This window comes from Mixophyes fleayi, chromosome 7 (genome assembly GCF_038048845.1).
Source record: "Mixophyes fleayi isolate aMixFle1 chromosome 7, aMixFle1.hap1, whole genome shotgun sequence".
Classification (NCBI taxonomy): Eukaryota; Metazoa; Chordata; class Amphibia; order Anura; family Limnodynastidae; genus Mixophyes; species Mixophyes fleayi.
Window position 1 is genome coordinate 21,706,263 of NC_134408.1, and position 22,803 is coordinate 21,729,065.

Here is a 22,803-nt window from a genome sequence, read left to right on the forward strand (position 1 = left end):
GCCACGGCAAAAACAAAAAGACAAACAACGAGATCGGCAAACGGAACATCCGAAGAATCCGTAACGGCAGCACCAATCCCTAACAAACCCCTGTCAAGCGCAGACGTCCAAGGTAAGCTCACCAACAAGAGCCCCTACCACATGTTTCCCGTTTAGCTGCAATGTCTTTTGCTGGTCATCTATTGATCTGATTGTGCATGCTCTCATTTACATTTTGTCCCCATATTTGTTTTGTTTGTTTTTTTCTGTGCTCCCTTTGTTTTCCATATGAGTGTTTATTTTTTGTGAAATTTAAAAAAAAAAAACAAACAAGCGCACACATGTTGAAAAATCAAACCATTTATATAATTCCAGAAAAATATAATTATAGGTCACAATTCGGTGCTTTTTGTAGGTTGTTCTTATTTTATGGGATGTGGCAAAGTGCACAGAACGGGGCTCACATAATAACAAAGTATAATGTACACCAGGAGCTGGAAGCCACAGCAACCAGTGAGACTCATCCATTTTCCCCAAGCTAGTTTACACAAAAGAAGCAAACATTGGATTGTGCATTGTAGGGCATTTGTGTACATTGCACTTTGTTACAACAGAATCCTTTCAGTAAACTCCCCGATACCTTTAGAAGTGCCGAGAAATATACAAACAAAAAAATGGGATGTTCAATGTCACGGTAAATCCAAAGGACACATCACGGCATGAAATGACAAAGGAACAAAATGGTTTAGAAATAAGTCACATATATAACTGCACGGTGACCGTTATTAAAGGATTTCATGAACCATTTTAGATGATTTTCTAACTAGTTTTGGAATAAGAGAGAACATGTCCATTTGTATTGCTGTGTTTTTTTTTAGTATTATTCAAAATGTCCTGAAAGAAACCATAAGCATTTTATACATTCTGTGTAAAGCACGGTACCTGCAGATACCCTGGAATACATTGCTGTACAACTCCAAGGGGTAGAAATCTTCTATAAAAGGAAAAGTAGAGTTGTCGCCCATATAGCCAATCAGATTCTAGCTATCATGTTCTAGAATGTACTAGATAAAGAATAGCCAGCATCTGATTGGTTGCTATGGGCAACACCTCCAGGTCTCAAAGGCCAGTAATAGATCATATGTGAGAAAACAAAGTCATTCATTAATATACCTGGTTTGTCATTGCCTGCCAAACCCTTATGCAGTGTTTTTTTTCAGCGGAATCTACAATGTTTTGTGCCAAGTTGTCCGTAGGATTATTTTAACTCTATATTCTAGAACGTTATATATTCTCCAGTGCCGCTTCTTGTGTAAATAGTAGAGCGGTTTAGTCAACAAGTCACTTTAGAGAATACAGGTTATGTAATCTTCGTATTTCCCCTGGACTGAATCAGCGGTCCATATTAAAATAGCTGGAAATCATCCAGTCTAAAGAGATTATATATTATCCTTCATATAACTTATTGTGCAGTGATTTATATAGAATATTTACTTATTACTGACAGTGCCTGCCCCAGTGGAGCTTACAGTCTACATTCTTTACCACGTGATCCCATACGCAGGTCACATTTTCATTAACCTACCCGTAGGTTTATGGTGGGTGGGATAAACTCCAAACACAGATAGGGCCCTGGTTGGAATAGAACCCATGGACCCAGTGCTGTGACACAGCAATGCTAACCACTCTGCCACAGTGGAGAAAGAGGATTGAAAAATGATAATAGCGCCAAGAAATACATTTTTAGATTCTTCCATTTGTACCCACCTCCCTCATTGCAATGTGTCCGTACCGTATGCCGATAGTTAACGACCAAACAGCTATTGGGAATTTACATTGTACAAACTGAGCTTCTTCCATCTACTCCAATTACTTGAATAAATATTGATTTCTACTAAAAATTTAAATAAAAACGTTTGTCTGGCAAGGAGATTGGGCTTCAGCAAACCCACCACGTAAGTAGGATTAATGATCATGCTACAATCACTTGACTGAAGTTAATTGAACAATTTGGCTGCGGTGTATTGTGACAACTGTGATAAGAATGTAATAAACAGCGAAATGCATGTGTAACGCAAGAATAATAACGGTTGTATAGCTTAGGTTAGCCCTCTGCCATTATCCTAACATAGTATTGTCCATATAAAATAACTTGTTCTGACCCAGGATATAGGATCTTGGTAAAAAACCTTCTCTGTAGCGTGAGGAGGCTGTGCGTGTAAATTGGCGCGGTCACAGTATAGCTGCTCAGGCGAGACGGCCAGAACCACATCTGACCCCAGCACAAGTTTTCTTCAGCAGAGACGCCCGCAAAGGTTTTCTCTCGGCCGATTCATTCGGTGATGGAGCATCAGGAAAGGTCCCGCACGTCAGACAGGTCATAACATTCTTTTCATCTTTAAGCTCGATTCGCTCCCCCATCGACTTTGTCTGTACAAGGAGAGAGAGGCGACCGTTTTCGTGATCCGCACCAGAAAACAAATCTACTTTTCAGTTGTACAACACACTTTCCTGATGCAATAAATGATTGGAAGACACAAGTAGCACAGTGTGTTCACCACAGGGGTCAGGGCCAGAAGAGTCCTATTAATATCAATTTAAGGGCAATATTCAACACTCTCTCCAAAACCTCCTACCCCCCACACTATGGTTTCTCTTCACAGACTCTTACCGTATCTAGAAAACAGTATTCAGAACATTAAGCCACAGTTAGAGTAGTGGGATGAATACAACAATAACAGTCAATATACATTTTCTCATTTAGTCTAAACATTTACACCCTCTGTATTAAAGAAGCTTTTAATGTTTTGTTTGTTTTTTATTATAGGAGGGCTTTTTAGTTTAGTTTCTTTTATCGCTCATCATAACTTTAATGACTTGCTACAAGCCCAACACAGTACAAGCCATATCTTGCACTGATGAGATCGAATAAAGATTGAAACGTCAGTATGCAAGTTGGATCAATGACTACATATGTGACTGTATATTCATGATTAACTAGCAGTTTCTAGATACATAGGTAGCCGAGAGGGTCATAAAAAGATCAATTTGCATTTATCCACCCATAGTTCCTTGAAAAGATTACAGAGTAGATTCAGCCCCCCCCCCCCCCCCCCCTTCTATTTTCACCTATACCTCATCACATAAAGAGGGGGGGTTTATAAGAAATTACCAGATTATGGCAAATGAAGCCTAGAAAAGTAAAAACTAAAAGAGGGGACTAGGTACACGGTTTGGTGTAAAGTATACTTTAATACTTTACTTGTTCTTAAACACCTTCTCTATTTAGAGTGCAAGACATTGATTCATTTAAGTCCACCTGACCCTAATTGATGCTCTGTGAATAGAATTTTAAATTTTAGTGGATGTCCCTTATAAAAAGAAAAAAAAAAATATATAATACAGCCAACTATTTAAAAACATAAGATAGTTAAACCCAGTTGGTCACAAATGAACCAGAATTCAGAGGTCGAGCTGAGAGCGTGTAGTGCATAGATACTAATCGGAGAACTCTATCACCCTGTATAAAGTTCAGCAATGCTGGACTCACTTACTGCAGCATGACCAAGTTATCCATCAACCTATATAGACATATGCAGGGCAGGCGAGTTTATCAGAGGCCATAAAAAACACACACTCAGCAGAGAGCTGTATTGTACAGAAGTATAAATACAAGTACTGAGATGGTAAATCAGAACATATCTAGTGACACAACAGAGTGGTGCGGTGATAACATTTTGCAGATTCCACAGAGCCCAGTTACTATAATTTCACAGCATTTAATCACACGATTACACAGGCCACTCATTGGCATGAATGGACACGTTATGCTGGTTACCTTTGGGGACGAACTTGATCGAGCTGCTGAATATTCAGAAGCGGGATTGATTCTTCTTTGGCCCATCGTTTAGGAACTCGTGGCCAAGCCCATTACCACACTTTCCACAGTGAACCTGCGGAAAACACGAAACACATTTAGTCGCCCTCCAATACCACCAAGGATTAGGATATCACAGTAAAGGAACAAGGGTAGAAGGAAATGAAGACCGGGGAGCTATAGACAGAATAAGAACAGTCTCTTACTTTGAGAGCATTGGGCCGTTCCACGTACTTGGACACGCTGTCTTCGTGGATGGTCTCTGTGAAGGCCGGCCAGGGGGACGAATGTTCGAACTTGGTGCGGCTAGAGAAAAGGTCATAGCCACACTTGACACATACATATTTTCCTGATGACAATGATAAAAATACAATCAATTACCCATCCGTGTTAAATAACACACATGACATTTGAAGTTACAAAACTTTGATATACCGGTAATTTGGTGAGCAATTAAATCCAGAAATGACAATTTGTGCACAACAGCATTATGGACCTTATCACAGATGTGTCCACATGGATGAAATAATTTGAATCCCAAAAACACAGAGGGTAAAAGTGATGTTTTTATTGTACCCCAATAACCAAAATTGTCTATTCCCAACTTGGTACCTTTAACCAACCATGTGTCCAATGCAACCACACCAGGATGCCATGTATCATGTATTGATGGTTAAAGGTTTTGTTGCCAACTACTGGTAGCAAGCGGGTATATTATTTTCTCCGAGTAGTGGAATCAGCCCCAGGTAACTGCAAAGAGCAGGGGCTTCAAACTTCCCTTATACACATCCTGTGCACAGAAGGATATATCCTTACATAAGTCAGTATGACAGCTATCACCATACAATCACCAGGACAAACTCTGTGCACTGTACCCACTTAACTTACCGTGTTAATGGGTAACTGATTGTGTAATCATTAGTAATTTCCCTCTGAGTATGCACGAATGTTGTTATTTATAGAGTTAGCAAGGCATCGCATTTTTTTTTTTTTTCAGGGGCAAAATCCTCTTTAGGTGCATATATTGTGCAACAGACAGATGCATGCGGCATTTCCACCTTCTATTAGTGTCGCTCCTTTAAAGGGGAAATCCAGCATCGCAGAATTCTATAGTCCAGACAGATTTCTTTATTTTCGTGCCCCTAAAAAGGAGCCCATACATGCTGGGGTTTTGATGGAGAATTAGGCAGTCTTGGCCCTCAACATCTTTTGGAAGGTCACTAGATATCTGCTGGAATAGAAGATGACCGTGCTAACGGGTAAACGGCCAAATCTTTCACATTTGGCAGCACACGTCTATGTACCTGTATGCTCAAAACTGAGAGGCCCGGGCGAGTACACAGCTCAAGATTGGACTAGAGTTCTGCTGTATAGATAGAACTATAATCAGGCACTCTCTTTAAGTTAAGTGATGTTTAAATTAAGTTAATGTTTACATTTCAAAGCTTCTCTGCTTATCTTATCACTTACTGCTATTAACAGCCACTTTCATCTCTATCACATTCAATTTTCATTTGATGATATTAGATTCTATAAAAGTATTGCTCAGGAATCTCAGTTATCTGTTCTCCAGCCAAACATGAAAGTTTGTGTACTTGGTCCTGGCAGTACAGTTTGTACTAGAGGCATTAGGACATCCAGAAAGAAAATGTTACCAGAGGTTCATACAAACAACCTTGTTTATATTATATGCAACATTTAATTTTATTAAGACAATGGTTCCATTTCAGACCAGAGCTACTATCTTGCCATATCATAATATTGAATATATTCTCCACTACAGATAGGAACTTTGACGTTATGAACTGACCATGAACTGTATTGACTGAATACCACCATCCCACTGCTCTTACTGTAGAGAAGCCTTGCTTGTGCTTTAGTCCAGTTTCAAATGTTAATTGAGGCGTTATCTGGTTAAATACCATTCCCATTGTTTGTACCGCACATAATCAGGTGAACGTTGGAACAGAGGTCTGCCATTGAAAACTCTATAGGAACGATTCTTATGTTATTCTGTGCGGTCCCGTTCACAGGGTGCTTATAGGAAATTTAAGCATACAAAACAGGAGTCTTTGGCTCCTTCCCGAGATCATCATCAGCTATTTATATAGCGCCACTAATTCCGCAGCGCTGTACAGAGAACTCACTCCCATCAGTGATTATCACAAGCATCCCCCCAACTTCTTACACCCGAAAAGGTCCTGCATTATTCATCTTCCACAACATCCAAAAGTTCCTTCATCACCCATCTACCACTCCCAATGGGAGGCTCCTAAAAAGCTATGATATAATACTGCATATTTACCAAACATATCACTTTTGGTTTTTAAGTTACAGAAGTGTTACAATACATAGTGCTCGTTGGTGCAGATATTGCCACCATGTAAAATTATTTCTCAAATCTTTTATACCAGAATGCTAATTGCCCCACATATACCCATCAAGGACACAAGGTGGAAGGTGAGATGGGAGGTTTTAAACAAGAATCAGTCACATGCTAACAGAATCTATTTTGTAAAAAGGGGTTCACAATAGTTACACACAAATTTTTCTCTCTACACAGTGTATTCAATAGATTTCCTCCAGCCAATTACAAAACTGGTCCCCCGTTACCGCCCACGCCACTATCAAATCAATCACGAGTGACGTATGACTTTACATAAGACGTACGTTTTTCGCACAGCTTTTAATATTTTAGACAGAGGTTTTTTTTTTGCGCGAGCCAAATATTTAACTTCAATGTTCTCCTCCGACCCCCCCCCCCCCCCCAAAGTAATAAAGTAATAAAAGTTAAAATGGAAATAAAATTTCTATTTAACAAGTATCTTCCCACCTCGGTCAATACTTGAACCACCTCTGTTAGAACCAGTGGCCTTTTTATACAAGTCAACTTTGAACACCGAGCAGGGCCATTAGTCCTGTCCAAATTGCTTAAATTGGGGAGCAGTAATGGACAGCGAGGTTGAGTTCCTGCCATGGATTTTCGGTGAGCCTGTCTGGGTAGATGAAGACCATCTATCCTCTCCATTGTAAGCCACTACAGTGTAACTTCTACAATGTGCTTTGGATCATTGTCACGTTAAAAGAACAATTACTGCCTAATTTGAGCTCTACTGCACTGGTAGTGCTGGGCCAGAAGGGAAGTCAGATTAAATGGATAGACAAAGTCGTAGTTCGCTATCCCTTGGGCAAATAGTGTTTCTTGGAAAGTCAAATCAGTTGATTGATTTAACACCTGCCTAGTCCCACGCCATGAAGTGGTTGCAGCCATTTAGTTTCTATTTATTTCTTTGGAAGTGTTGTAGTTTGTTTGTGGACACTAGAAATGGGTTATGCAACATATGTTGTGGGATTTCTTGGGTGTGAGCATGAGAAATGGGTTATGCAAGACATGTGGGATCTCTAATTATGGTGATGCAAGAATATTAGGCTGGTGTCTGAGAAAGTTAAGCTCTAGGGAAGTATGATCATAAGTGTCCTGGTCATGTAGCCAGTCCATGATCCAAACATTTTAATTATCCCTTCCTGTTGACTACCCTATCAAACTTCATATACCCATTCACTAACTGCTACTTAACCCTATACCCTATTGCTGTGGCTATTTCGACAATGCCCAATTTTTTTTTGCACTTATTTTCAGTTATAACACAAAAGAGTGACCGCAAGGTCCCAATATGATCCTGCACCCAAGCATTGTATCATTATAACCAATGCAGATAAAAAGAGGAAACGGATATTGGTTATGTTACGTAATTATGTTCAGTAGTTTAAAACCACAAGTAGAGATGCTCGAACCGGTCTCAAATGGTTTCTCGAACCGTTTCACAAATTAGAAGATACACCAGAGTACTTTTTTTTTTTTTAGAATTATAAAATTACTTAAAATAGTATTTATAAATACAATTATTGAAATACAATTTTAATGTGAGCAACAAAATCAAGTCGGGGTCTTTTCAAATTTGTACCAAGAACACATCAAAATGGTGATATGCAATCAAAGTTCAAACGGGTTCTAAATATTAGAGTATATATAGTCATAATTTACTTCATCGTCATAGACAGTTGTGGCCGGTGACTGCAGAGAATATAAATCCGTACCCTGTGGTCAGTGGTGGGGGTTATATTCACAACTCTAAACTACATGATTACTCAAAAGTTTGTATAATAACACTCTTATACTGCATTACATAGACAGGATTTATCTATCAGTCGCTGAAAAAGAAAAGTATACTGGAATATTTAGTTGAAAGTTACAGAGAAGGAATTTGGGAATAACAGCTGTACCAGAAATGCTTCAGGCAGCTTTGTTGTCACTCACTAATACATCTATATTGCTTGAACATACTCTGTTCCTCCAATGCTACAAACTCTTCTGGCAAATATTTTCCCACCAGGACCTTCTTCCCTGTCTGACCCCTTCCCCTTATTACTGGGACACCCTATTCTTGGCATTTGGTTATACAGCCTGTGAGGTTTAATAAAGGTCTTGTCCAATGCATTGCACATTATACAACTAATATACTGCAAAGTCCTAAAGCAAACAGCATGAAGAATATAGTACTATAGCTAGCACCAGGCAAATAATTGCATTGCACTGGTGCATGGGTAACTTTTACTAACAGACTTTGAGTGACAGACAGCCAATCACATCATTGCATCATGCAGAATCCCTGATCCCCTCCATAACAGATCTCACACCCAGCCAGCAGCACTCTGTTACCGTTCTCGAAGTGATCCTTATAAACCTCTCCGCCAAAGAACGAGCAGAAAGACATTTTAGCGTTGAGTCACCGGACAGCTCGCACTTGCTAAAACTGACCCTCACCGGCCACCACCAATTTCTTTAGTTGAAGAACTGGCTGACTGCGGATTGTATATAAAGCATCCAGGAGAGAGGCGGGGCATTGCGTCATGAACGGGCGTGGCTACCTCTCCTATCACGTGTCGTCACCTCAGAGCGGCCATATTGGTTGGGGAAAAGTTTAGCTAACAGTCTAACATGTAGATTATTAGAATACATGTAGTATGTTATTATATGTTGCAATTTTGGCATCTTCTTTTTAATGTACAATTCTGGCATGGGAAAGGGAGTGCTAAAGGTAACTTCTGCTTTAATATACAGTAATACCAGTTTTGCAAGAGGATGTGTAATTTCAAGGACACATTGTGTCACCTAGGAACCAGCTTTGTGCTTTTGCAACAGTTGAAGAAATCATTGTGTTTAGTGTTACACAGAAATAATGTGTCAGGTTAAAGAAAAACTGGGAACTGTCTAAGAAAACTGATGACTATACTCCATGGATTTCCAGAGGTGTCCCATAAGCTCCTGAATGTAATACTACTCACCTGTTATGTTATTTTCATTTGCTCTGTTTTGTAGCCGGGTAGAGGGATGTTTTAGGATAACCTGTATCTTATGGGGGCAGGGGCGTAGGAACGAATATTTTCATGGGGGGCAAAAGGCCAAGGACTACTATAGGGCTTGGAGACCCTTTTCTTGCGTTTGGTATCACGTTTTACGACAGTTGTAACAGTGGCTAGAGATACAAAGACTCCCAATCCTATGTTAATTTTTGTCAGTGTTTCAGGGGTTGGTCAGAAATGTATTTACACATTATTAAATAAATATTATTATTAATATTAATTATGAATTAGTACAATAGCTGTTAGAAAGATAGATACATTCAACGGTTCATCTTAAAAATTGGACATTACCTTCACTCTCACTCAGTGTCCCATGCACAATTTGATCTGCATTACCAAGTTATCTGTGTGCAATTTGTTTTATAGTAGATGTCTGGTCTTTGTATTATTTTGTTTTCAATGTATTATGTAGCGTGTTATGGATCGTTGCTGCCTCTGTATTGTACACTACTGTGTATGACATATATGGCGCTGCAGACCTTTTGTGGCGCTTATAAATAAGAGATTGTAATAATAATCAGTATTTTCTTGAACTCGTAGTTCTAAACTCAGATTGTGTAGTATTCTTGGTTTAAAAGCATGGAAAACAAATCACATAGAAATCGCCAGGTGAAATACAGGACCTCAAAGCAAACATTTAGAATAGCCAAATAAACTGTTTCTTTCTCTTTATCGAAGGACAGAGTCAAGTGCAGGGGTGTAGCTAACACTGGGAGGAGATGCCAGCTAACACGGTGGTACGTATCAACTGCCAAGTACTCTAGTCTACACAGTCTAAATAAAACACAGGATGTGTACATAGGAGAATGTATTGCCATCTACCATATTCATGTCACTTGTTCCTTTCATTAATCACAGTAAACAGCCTGGTTAAACAACAACACACACACCGTCTAATAATATTTTATGCTGAAAAAGCCCCCCCTCGGCTTATAATCGAGTCAATAAGTTTTCCCAGTTTTTTGGGTCGGCTTATACTCGAGTATATACGGTATATATACGGACTGAGAAACCTAGGGAACTGCCCAAATTTTACTATTGGGCTCGGGAATGTACTATTCTGCGCCTGACTTGATCCCTGGCAGCTTGTACTGGTTCACCGGCAACTTACTCTCTGGCAATGACACACTCCCTTCAGGAATTGACAATTCCTTCTGTGATTCTGGCAGCTTTTTCTAGGAATTTGGCAGCTTTTACTGATAGATTGGCAGCTCTTTCGACAAGACTGGCAGCTTTCTCAGTAAGGTTGGCAGCTCTCCCTGCCAGACATGCAGCTTTCTCTGTGAGACTTGCTGCTCTCTCTAAGGGATTAGTAACCCTTCTCATCTCCTGCAGTCTCTCTATGCTGTGGTTGCTCTTTATGTGTTTGCCTTGCTCTGTAGCTCTTGTCCCCACTTTACTCACTCTCACAGTGACTTCTCTCATTCGCAGGCTCAGTGTTTGTGTCGACACAGCTTCCTTTTGTTTATCGACTCCACTTGGCATTGTAATGTTCCCTTCTCCATGGCTGCTCTCCCATGCGTCTCCTTCCTTCTCTTAGGTGCCAAACTCAGGGCCGTCTTTCCGACTGGGCATGATGGGCAGGTGCCCGGGGGCCCAGCGGGCAAGGGGACCCAAGGCAGGACTCCTCTTGCGGTCACCTGACAGGTGGCTCCCTCCCTGGTCCCCTCTTCCGTGCTGAGCTTGCAGTGAATGTTGGCATGATGACATCATCACGCCCGACATTCACAGCGAGCACAGGACAGCAACAGCGATGACGAAGAGATGGGGGTCAGACTCGGAGAACAAGGCGATTGAAAGGTAAGTTAGGGGGGATTTGAAAAAAAAGTGATATATATGTGTATATATATATATATATTTGTGTATATATCACCTTTTTTGTTTTACACACACATTTTATATATATATATATATATATATATATATATATATATATATATATATATATATATATAATATAAATGTCCAGTGGCGTGTGTTAGTCTGTCTGTGTGTGGAAAAAATAAAACCAAGCTGCAGCGCCACCTGCTGGCCAGAGTTATACACTGACCTACTAAATTCTTAGTGTGTGTGGGGGAAAAAATTCAGAAAGGGCTGAAATTTGGTATACTAAGATGTTTTTAATTTGTTAATTGTTAAAAGTGTTTAGAAAGATTTAAAAAAAATATATATATATTTCTTGAAGGAGAAGTGACAGTTAGGAGTGGTTGGTGGTTGCCGGGGGTGACAGTGGGGAGTGGTTGGTGATTGAGGCCTGGGCTATGGCCCAAATGCATGACAAGAACCTTTTTAACACCTCAAGTAGCTTGATTTGACTAGAATGCATGAGTATCATGCATGGGTTAACTTGTGTGTATATATATATATATATATATATATATATATATATATATATGGGCCATGGTGCACTGCTTTTAGTAGTGGGGCCTATTAGTTTAAAGTGAGGTGACAGGAATTTTCATTTAATGCTGGGGCGGTTTGGGGCTATTAATTGAATATGGTGCTGAGTTTGGGGAGGAGTGCTATTTATTAAATGTGTATATGAATTTTTTTAATGCAGGGGATGGTTGTGGAAAATGGTTATATTTATTAAACGAAAATGCTATTTAATTTATTGCTGTGGCTGTTTGGTTAAAGGGAAATAGGTTTATTTATTAAAAGGGAATACTATAAATTTAATATTCAGGCTAGTTGTAGGGAACTAGATCTATTTATCAAATGTGAATAAGATTATTTTAATGTCAGGGCTTGAGGGGGGCCTAATTATAAAACGTTGGTGATATACTGATTTAATGCCGGGGATGGTTGAAGCTAAATTTCATGTACCTATTTTTTTACCAAATGGGGCCTCCAAGGATCAAGACAAGCAGCAACTGAGCTAATGACACCAGCAGCCACAGGTGGTAAATGTGACAACAACAGGAGGAGAGAGCGGACATTTTGCCAACTGTCCTGAATCTGGTGGGACAGTCCCGAATTTGGGTGACTTTCTCGCTTAGTCAGGATTTGGTCCGACTACAAGGACAGTTGGGAGGTATGTCCCGCTCACACTGAACTGCTTGTACAGGCAGAGCTGTGTGCACCTAACAGTAGTGCCTGTATAGTTGTCTAAAATGATAACCATCTTAAATCATAGGGGCCCCCCTGTCTATAATTCCCTGTGCCCTACAAGAGCCTTAATCCAGCTCTGGGCCAGGGTGTCAGATTGACACCTAGTGCTCTGCTCCTCCTACCAGTACCACACCTCATATTTTTTGTTTTAGGTTAAAACTAAAACAAATAATAACCCTAATAGAATATAGGGCGAGGCAAAAACAAACCTTTTGCTGGCAAAAACTTCTAGTTTTTGAAGTAAAAGGGCTTTTTGCATCTTGATAAATCAGCACATGTGTTCAGTACTGTAATAGAACATTATTAAATAATCTATTGATATACTATGACATACACCCCATTATAATCAGCCAGGTATGAAAATAAAAGAAATATATAAATAAGTCAATAAAATGCAATATAAAGTGAGGTTTGTTTTTTGTTGCATTATTTGTGTTCATTATTTAAGATTTATCATTCAAAATAATAAAGCATCACTGGTTTAAGCAACACTAAAATAGCTTCTTTTTATTTTGATAAATATATATTGTACCAAAAACCACCCTTTAAGGATGGGCTGCTACTTATGGGCCAGTCCTGTGTGCTTGCCCCCCGGGCTAAAGTCTGCCAGCCAGCCCTTGAATGGTATACAATGCAATGCCAAAATATGTTTTTTAGGTTTTATGATGAGTTATATTACGTTTATATACCTCACAACTTTTGATTTTGGGGAATCTGGACAAATGACACATGCTGCTGTTCAAACAGTGCCAACACATCCGTGTACCTCATTACACCCTATAAGCCAGTGTTGGCTAACCTGTGACACTCCAGATGTTGTGAAACTACAAGTCCCAGCATACCCTTCCAGCAATAAGGTGCTATATATTGGCAAAGCATACTGGGACTTGTAGTTTCACAACACCTGGAGTGTCACAGGTTAGCCAACACTGCTATAAGCTGTTCAACCAGTGCCAAAACCTCTGTGTACCTTATTGCACGCTAGGCGTTGTCCAACTAACGCCAACACCTTTGTATACCAAAGTACACGCTACACCAGCCGTGCCTACAAACTGTATACTCCATTGTACATTACCAAACCCCCACACTTCGTGTACATAGCTCATTTTGTCTACAGTGCCAAACACATCATCATCATCATCATCTATATAGCGCCACTAATTCCACAGCACTGTACAGAGAACTCACTCACATCAGTCCCTGCCCCATTGGAGCTTACAGTCTAAATTCCCTAATACACCCAGACAGACAGACACACACACACACACACACACACAGAGACTAAGGTCAATGTTTAATAGCAGCCAGTTGACCTACTAGTATGTTTTTGGAGTGTGGAAGGAAACCAGAGCACCCATAGGAAACCCATGCAAACATGTGGAGAACATACAAACTCCACACAGATAAGGCCAGAATTGGGAATCAAACACATGACCCTAGTGCTGTGAGGCAGAAGTGCTAACCACTGAGCCACCGTGCTGCACTCAGTGTATTCCAGTGGGACAATCTCTCTTTCTATCACATCCATACATCTTTCGGTGTGTGTGTCACCCCCCCATAGATACAAAATCCCCAGTACTTACAATTGCCAGAGGTATGCTGTTAGCTGCAAGTTCTATCCTTAGAGTCACAACATAAACTCTACATAAAAAAAAATTGGTATTATATCTCTTTAAGCTTTTCCATGTGGAAACGAACATTCTGCTGAGTTCTGAGCTTCACTTGGTTAGATGTCAACAATAATCTGACTGACAATTTAGACTTTGACTTTAAATTCCGCTTATCAGCAGTTAAGATGAGATAATGCATTAAGAGATGTATACGTTAATGAATTTAGCCTCTCAATCCCCTTTTAGTCAGTAAAGCAGGCTTAGGAAGAGTACATTTTCTATTACTGTGTCAGGAATTCCTGGATCCGGATACGATAGACAACTGTCACAGCCGACCAAGCATTTTGCCAGAAATCTAATATTTGAACATTAGAATTATTTAAAAGGGTCATAATTCATTAGCATGTTTTTGACTTGACTTTAGGGATACAATAGCCCTTATTTAATAAAATAATGTAATTAGGACATATGTACGTAAACCCATAGCAATCAGATGTTAGCTGTCATTGGTCGGGTTACACTAGTCTGATAAATACTGTTTGGTTTTTGTAGGTTACAGCATTTCTTGGTTTCTTTGCAAAATTTTATAATCCCTATTTTTTATCAAAAAATACTACTTGTACAAGTTTTGTCTACACTTTATATTAGTGATGAAAGAGGACGGTAAGACTGGCTTTATCAGGTCACTTTTTTAAAATTGTAATGTCTCCATTACACATACTTGGCTAAATTTTGGACCGCCCCTATGGGAGATTCAAAGGGCAAGTGTGGAGGGATGATTTGCATCATCACGCAGTGGGTGGTGGGTTAACGATGATACAATTTGCCTCATCAGGCCCCTCCAACTACTGCGAGATGATGTGAATGACATCCTTGCATGGGCAGGCTTAATGATGCAAATCCCATCACTAAGACTCCACCCCCTGCACAAGAAAGTACTTTCTATTGGACGTATAGGGTAACGCCCAGTTTCCAGCACCACCAGGGCACCTGTGTAAAGCCCCTGCAGCCACTTGCTCAACCAGGAACACGAAACCTAACCGTGCTCTCTCCGCCCCTTCAATCTCATTTGAATATCTTCTTCTCCAGCAAAATGTAATCTTGTTTTACAAGGGACTCACAGTATTTACGGCTATCCCGCATTAATCTATGCACTTTCCATACAAATGGGCATATTTGCACCAAAATAGGCGCATGAGATCACAAAATGCGTGGCTGCATCTTTGCAAATGATCCTTGCTTTAAATACATGTTTTCTACAGTCTCAATTTACAATAAGGGCAATGTGCTGTAACAAGAGGTCTGAAAATAAAATAATTTCTGAACTGCACTCAGTGAACCGCATTTACGATGCATGAAATGGCCAGGAAGCAGCGCAAAATCCTCTTTGTTAATGCATCGCTCCCAGATTTCTGCCAGCGTCCATAGGTTTATGGAGCAAGATTGTGGTGTCTGCAGAACGCAAGACAATATGGGGAAGTGGGTGGAATGATAACCTGGTTTTGTGGAACAGTGCAAAAACAAGATTTCACTTTGAGATTTTTAAGTAACACAGAGTGGCAACTCTGCATAAACTGCATTTATTGCCTTCCAGTTACACTTGGGTGGAGAAGCACATGTCTAGGAGGACATAACTCTTACAATTGAGGATAAACTTAGAGGTATTTTAGGAGAGAAGCAGAAAACTCCCACGTTACGGTTTAAAAAACAAGCACGGAACTTGCGCGTAGTTCCGACCATATTCAAACACAAGTGGATCTCAAGATACGTTTCCATTTGAATCTGGGTGTAAGTACTCTCTGCCTAAACGTTACGTGTTAGACCCACAGTACGGACTGCAGGATACACACAGGAATATGTGTAATATAATTCCTGGGTATGGTGGACAGGGCCATCTTTTCCATTGGGCACGATGGGCAGCTGCCCAGGGGCCCCACGGGCAAGGGGGCCCCATAGGCACAGCTCTTAATGAGAATAAATAATCCTGTAAAAGAAAAAACCTGCAAAAAAAACCTTCAAGGGTCACTGAGCAAGTACATCTATCTATCACTATATATCTATATCTGTATCTGTATACATCTATATATCTATATCTATATCTAGGGGCCCCGGTGCACTGCTTTGCCCGGGGGCCCATAATGTTGTTAAGATGGCCCTGATGGTGGATGCACATAAGCAATCAGGATAGAGACTGCACGAGCTGCTGAGTGAAAGGGGGTCAACCACACTCCTCTATGAAACAGTCAAAGAAATGGTACACAAAGCGCTCAATTGCAGGAGGAGAAAGAAAGGCGAGTGCTAAGGGTCTAGTATGGCAGATAAGTGGATATGGGCAATTAGCGTATTGTAACGGAAGATCAAAGGACAAATGATATAAACAGGGTATAGTGCAAATATCCAATGGTTGTAGGCTCAATCGGTAATGAATTCTGGACTGACAGCAAATCAGATGTCTTTATATGTATTCAATATTTTTTCATTTCAAGATCTGAAGGTAGGCGTATACCTTGATGTGCACAGGGTGGACCATCTAGACTAGTGTTTCTCAACTCCAGTCCTCAGGACCCCCTAGCAGTACATGTTTTCCATATGTCCTTGCTGGAGCACAGGTGTATTCATTACTGACTGACACATTGTAGCAGGTGGTATAATTATTTCACTGGTCACCTGGCAATCCTGCACTGTTAGTGGGTCCTCAGGACTGGAGTTGAGAAACACTGATCTAGACCATCAGGGTAAAAACAAGACTCTTTGCTGCGCAGATCCAGCGTGTACGTCCGCTGCATCTCTACCAGAGCTTCGTACGACAGTCATGCCTTCGGATACATCTCTTGCTGTACACACTAAGCAAGCATTCCTTCATATCTCATGATAATTTAGGCTTCTTGCATTTAATAATAACACTCATGGAGGTATTAGAAGCATTTTTTGTCAAGAACCTGCGTTATTTTAAATTCTGAGAACAGATTGTTAAGTTTGTTAGAAGCGAACCACTCCTACTTTCTTATGCTGGTTATGAGGAAATACCTTACATTTTTTAACAAGTATCTAATACACAAATATTTACCTTTCCATGAACCTGGTTAGAGGTCACATTGAAGTGATTAGTGGATCTGATTAATCAAGGTGCGTACTCTGAGCGCAACCCGCGTTCCGTATTATACACGCGTATTTAGGCTTTGCATCTGCCAGTATTCACAATCTAATCTTATTATGCACTACATACATACATCTCTTAATACACTTCACTATTTTTTGGGGAGAGGCTTTTCAAATTTATTTGTGAGATATATCAAACATTAAACATTGACCTACACTTTTTTAAAAACCCACCCTCCTTTAACTCACAACCAAACATTGTAACAAATTGCAATGTAAAGTGGTTGATGTGTCAACAGGTAGGTGCAGAGATTTGGGGTTGTGGTTAAAGTCGGAACTGCCTTCAATGCCGGAATGAGTCAGCTTACTATAGCGCCCTCTGCTGCTTGGTGTGTCTTGAGTAAAGCTTGCTGTGTTATCTATGACTCCAAAAACATACTGGTAGGTTAATTGGCTGCTATCAAAAATTGACCCTAGTCTCTCCCTCTCTCCCTCTCTGTCTGTCTGTGTCTGTGTGTGAGTCTGTGTCTATATTAGGGAATTTAGACTGTAAGCTCCAATGGGGCAGGGAATGATGTGAGTGAGTTCTCTGTACAGCGCTGCGGAATTAGTGGCGCTATATAAATAAATGATGATGATGATGATGATAGTGCATTCTCTTATGCTATACAGATATGTTCTCTGGAATATGTGGAACAACTAGGACACATATTAGAATATTGCATAGATATATATATATATATTGGAGATTCCACCTATATATTCAAGTTATCTTCTCTACCTGCCGTAATGTATGCCGGAATGGCTTACTGAGTGCATTCCCCATCCATTCCAGCAGCCAAAATGGATTACCGAGTGCATTCCCCATCCATTCCGGCTGCCGGAAAGGATTGCTGAGTTCATTCCCCATCCATTCCGGCAGCCGGAGTGGGTTGCTGAGTTCATTCCCCATCCATTCCGGCAGCCGGAGTGGGTTGCTGAGTTCATTCCCCATCCATTCCGGCAGCCAAAATGGATTGCTGAGTGCATTCCCCATCCATTCTGGCTGCCGGAAAGGATTGCTGAGTTCATTCCCCATCCATTCCGGCAGCCGGAGTGGGTTGCTGAGTTCATTCCCCATCCATTCTGGCAGCCAAAATGGATTGCTGAGTGCATATATATTGGAGATCCCACCTATATATTCAAGTTATCTTCTCTACCTGCCGTAATGTATACCGGAATGGCTTACTGAGTGCATTCCCCATCCATTCCGGCAGCCGGAATGGATTACTGAGTGCATTCCCCATCCATTCCGGCAGCCAAAATGGCTTGCTGAGTGCATTCCCCATCCATTCCAGCTGCCAAATTCTAGTTGTCATTTTGTAAAGTGCACTAAATAAATGACAGCTAGAATCTGATTGGTTGCTATAGGCAACATCTTCTCTTTTTCAACCCGGCAGTTTAGTAAATCTAGCCCTAAGACTTCCAATTGATTGTCTTTTTTGGGGGGGTTTTGGGCCCACTTAGTTTTTTGGGACTTTCATCTGGGAAAATTTCCTAAGTGTTTGCAAGCAAATTATTTGGAACAGCTGCTTCTTTGTGTTGTAGCTGCACACAATTTAAAACCATTTAGCCATATTCCACAAAATGGGGCAAGCATCAAAATCAGGCACCCACGGAGGAAAAGTGTATTCTTTAAATACTACGCCGATGTTCAAGGTGTAACAGTATGTGCATGAAATTGACTAGAAGGAAATCATCAACGTTTCTTATAACAAACAATGCAATTTGGATATGTAATTCTCAAGTGTGGGAGCTGCGTACAATATTGCTGTTAAGAACCACTAGATTTGTGAGTCTGCCTAGGCCATGTTAGGCAATTCACAATCTTAATAACTGAGGGTTTTTGGTGTACTTTCATCATCACCATTTATTTATATAGTGCCGCTAATTCCTCAGCGCTGTACAGAGAACTCGCTCACATCCATCCCTGTCCCATTGGGGCTTACAGTCTAAAGTCACTAACACACACACACAGATAGAGACAGACAAACACCGACATTACAGGTAGACTAGGGTCAATTTTTTTAGCAGCTAATTAACCTACTAGTATGTTTTTGAAGTGTGGGAGGAAACCCACGCAAACACGGGGAGAACATACAAACTCCTCACAGATAAGGCCATGGTTGGGAATTGAACTCATGACCCCAGTGCTGTGAGGCAGAAGTGCTAACCACTACACCACCGTGCTGCCCAAAGACAGACAAAATCAACACAAACCATACTCGGAAACCAAGATATAGCTAAAACCCACAAGCCGCTATTACAGAGAGTACTGTATTGAGCTTTACAAGACACTTTGCAAGTTACATTACAGCGGGCACCTTCATGTGCACCAAGGCATAAACTAAGTACATGCATTAAAGTTACATGCGTGCTAATATTGCTGAATAATTTTTTGCCTTGACATTCAACAGGCAAAGCTGCCCCGCCTTTTGGAGTTCTGAATTGCGTGTCTTCTTACACGCTGAAGTATTTATCCAATGCTACAACCCTGCCTATGTGTTTCTTCAGATGGGCCTGATTGTTTACTCATCATCCAAGGAACTTTCTCTCCAAGACCACTGTCTTACTTGCTATGTATTGTGCTTCAAATATTTAATAATGTCTGTTCCTAACAAATCTGACCCTGCATTAGTGTCAGCAATCTGTGACAAAGAAGTATACACAACAATCACTACATAGTCCTTTGTGGCCCATTTCAGGACATGTAGACATGTACCATGGATTGTAATGATCCTTGCTTATTTGAACATAAGCCACATACAGGCCGTCCCCTTAAATGACACTCTCTATTTAGTGTTTTTGAAGTTTTTAAGATTAGATATATTTGTGTGTTTACTATGTATGCTCTCTTTTCATGGTCCCCTTTTTAGGAGTTTTTATTGCTCTAGATCAAGATGTTATGTGACCTTATTTAGATTTTGATATTTAGTAAACGCTGTATATGTTGTCAAAGTAGGGTCCATAAATGTTAGAATCGTGGCCAACAACACTTCATAGGTTAGTACATGTTAAAACCACAAAGTCAAAAATACACTGCAGACAGAATCACCACTTCGCTTGGATTTTTGACCACAGCCAAATGCAAAACACTAACTCCACACAATCCAGTCCAACGCCTTGGTGTCAGATGCAAGTTCAGCATCTGTTGGATTACTTATCAACATTCCCCTAAAATCCGGTTTGGCCCTGCAGTTAAACAATGACACTACCCACCCCTTTCATATTTGTCCGCCTACCTAAGCTAGTTTTGACATACTAACCAGCATTTTTTATTTATTTTGCCCCAGGCATGCAATGTTCCATTCCAGCCACACACATGTACACACTTAGAAACAAGATAAAATATTGATGAAGACACAGATTATTATCCTGCACACACCTGGCTTTTTTGGGGGGTGGGGGGATTGGTTTGTCAAATCTTGCAGACAAGTAGTATAGATGTAAACTCACATGTTCATATGGGATATTGTTGTCTGATGTTAACATTATTTTGCAATAGCATGCAGTTTTCAGTTGGTTCCAGGAAACAAACATTAGCCTTAAACCAGACTCAGGCTGGGAATATCTGCAAGTAGGATCTGTCAGTGTGTGTGTAATTAATATGTGCGAATACTTCGTGCCATAGTAAGACCAATGCCTGCTTCAACATGTGTCTAAATGTGATGTGTCACAAGTACTTTCAAAGTGTTAGACATAATAGCACTATGAGGGAACAATTTCATTCTCACTTGACGGTCAGAAAAATTGTGGCACCGCCAGTTTCTCACACCCGGCGCGGCCTCCGAGCTTGGCCCTGCGTCAGACATAGTTACCTAGAATAGAAATGGAGTGTGTTCATTGGCAAATCAAACAGTCATGTTAAAGTTTGGAATTTTGACAACCCCACCCCCTTAATTTACTTTATTGTATACTTTAACTAAAGAATGCATTCCTCAGACTCCAACCTAGTTTGCAAGCACATGCACCTTAATTTCGAAATGCTGGTTCTATCATATATATATATATATATATCATATATCTATATATATATATATATATTTTACACCTGTATATATGTATATATATATATATATATATATATACATACAGGGCCGCCTTCAGAAAAAATCGGGCCCAGTACGGGCCCCCCCCCATGAGCGCCCCCCCCCCATGAGCGCCCCCCCATGAGCAACACATACTTACCTGGGGCCCGCCGCTGGTCTCCGCTATTCTGTCTTCAGCCTGGCTGTCACCGTGACAGCCAGGCACCAGGATCCGATCGCAGGGGTGGAGGAATCATTCCCCCTGCGATCATGTGATCTGTCACAGGCAGAGCACATGAGGGCTGCCGTGTTTGCGAGGAGAGAACTGCGGGCTCTGACGGAAGGCATGGACAACATGCCCGAGGGAAGATACATCTCTAACGAGGTGAAATTGCGGGCCTTTGAAAGGGTCCGCAGATACCTCCGCCTGCACTATAACAAACGGCGGATGGTGGTGCCGCTGCAAGGGCGTTGGAGCGACCTCCGCCGCCGTCAACCGCAGCTGTTACGGGAGGAGATAATAAGAAGTGAGTTCTCTATTAGTCATCGAAAAAGGTGTCTAAACCTATTTTTTGGGGATACTTTAAAAAAATACGTTAACCCAAATCACATGACATGGCCTACCAGTACATATTGATCTTCCTCCACACTAGACAGGTAACTCCTTCTCCAATGCCACCTGCTTTGGCTCCTGTCTCCTAATTTTTGGGGCTGATCATTTACTTGCCTAAATGATTGAGGGACAAATTCCAGAACATTAAAGCGAGGTTTGGATTCCAACTCCCCAACTCTTGACCCCCGTGCTGTGATGCAGAAGTGCTACCCACTAAGGCAACTTGATGACCTTACCTTAAAAACATTTTGAAGATTACAGTGGCAGATATGTTTTAATTAGTGCCAACAGATGTGAACGACACCTTTGAGAACCATGTCCACACTCACAGTTGTCCTTTGCAGAGTTTCACATATTTATAAGTCCAACTATTTTGAAGGTCACATATAAGGTCCAACCAAAATACCGACTGTATTATATATACCTGATCATTCACTCATTATCTTGCTGTTTAAATTATGATGTGCCCCCCAAAAAGGACTATTTGCCAGTTACTGAGTAAAACTGAGTCCGCATGTCCTAAGGCAAAAGCAAATATTGTTACAGGCCATGTGAAAATGGTGTGTGTCTGTCATGTTTCTCTCCTTTTGGTAAAGATTAGCTTTATCTGTGTTGCCCTAAAAAGGATGCACAATATTATTTGACTACATCTGTATAATTGTTCACCAGGTAGAATTTGGCACGATACACTTATATGTTATATTTATTCAAACAGATCGTAGACGTCGTGCAAGACGCCAGGCCGAAAGGCAGGAGGAGGGGCCGGAGGTCGAGGAGGAGGTGCCAGAAACCAAGGAGGAGGTGCCCGAGGCACATGAGGAGGAGGAAGAGGTGCCTGAGGCACATGAGGAGGTGCATGAGGCACATGAGGAGGAGGAGGAGGTGCCTGAGGCACATGAGGAGGAGGTGGAGGTGCCTGAGGCACATGAGGAGGAGGTGCGTGAGGCACAGAAGCAGGAGGAGGTATCTGAGGCCGAGGAGAAGGCTGACCAGGAGGAGGGGAGGCCAAAGGAGTTTGCGGTG

General features: G+C 40.9%; 1 protein-coding gene across 1 annotated transcript; it reads right to left on the reverse strand.

The window, feature by feature from the left end:
* Positions 1–319: 319 nt before the first annotated feature.
* MSRB1 (methionine sulfoxide reductase B1) lies at positions 320–8,714 on the reverse strand. Its single transcript, XM_075179288.1, has 4 exons — positions 8,577–8,714; positions 4,063–4,205; positions 3,818–3,932; positions 320–2,409 (listed from the first exon to the last, which is right to left on the reverse strand). Exons 1-4 carry the CDS (start codon positions 8,629–8,631, stop codon positions 2,378–2,380), a joined length of 345 nt encoding a protein of 114 aa, XP_075035389.1. The 5' UTR covers positions 8,632–8,714; the 3' UTR covers positions 320–2,377.
* Between the last annotated feature and the right edge of the window lie 14,089 nt (positions 8,715–22,803).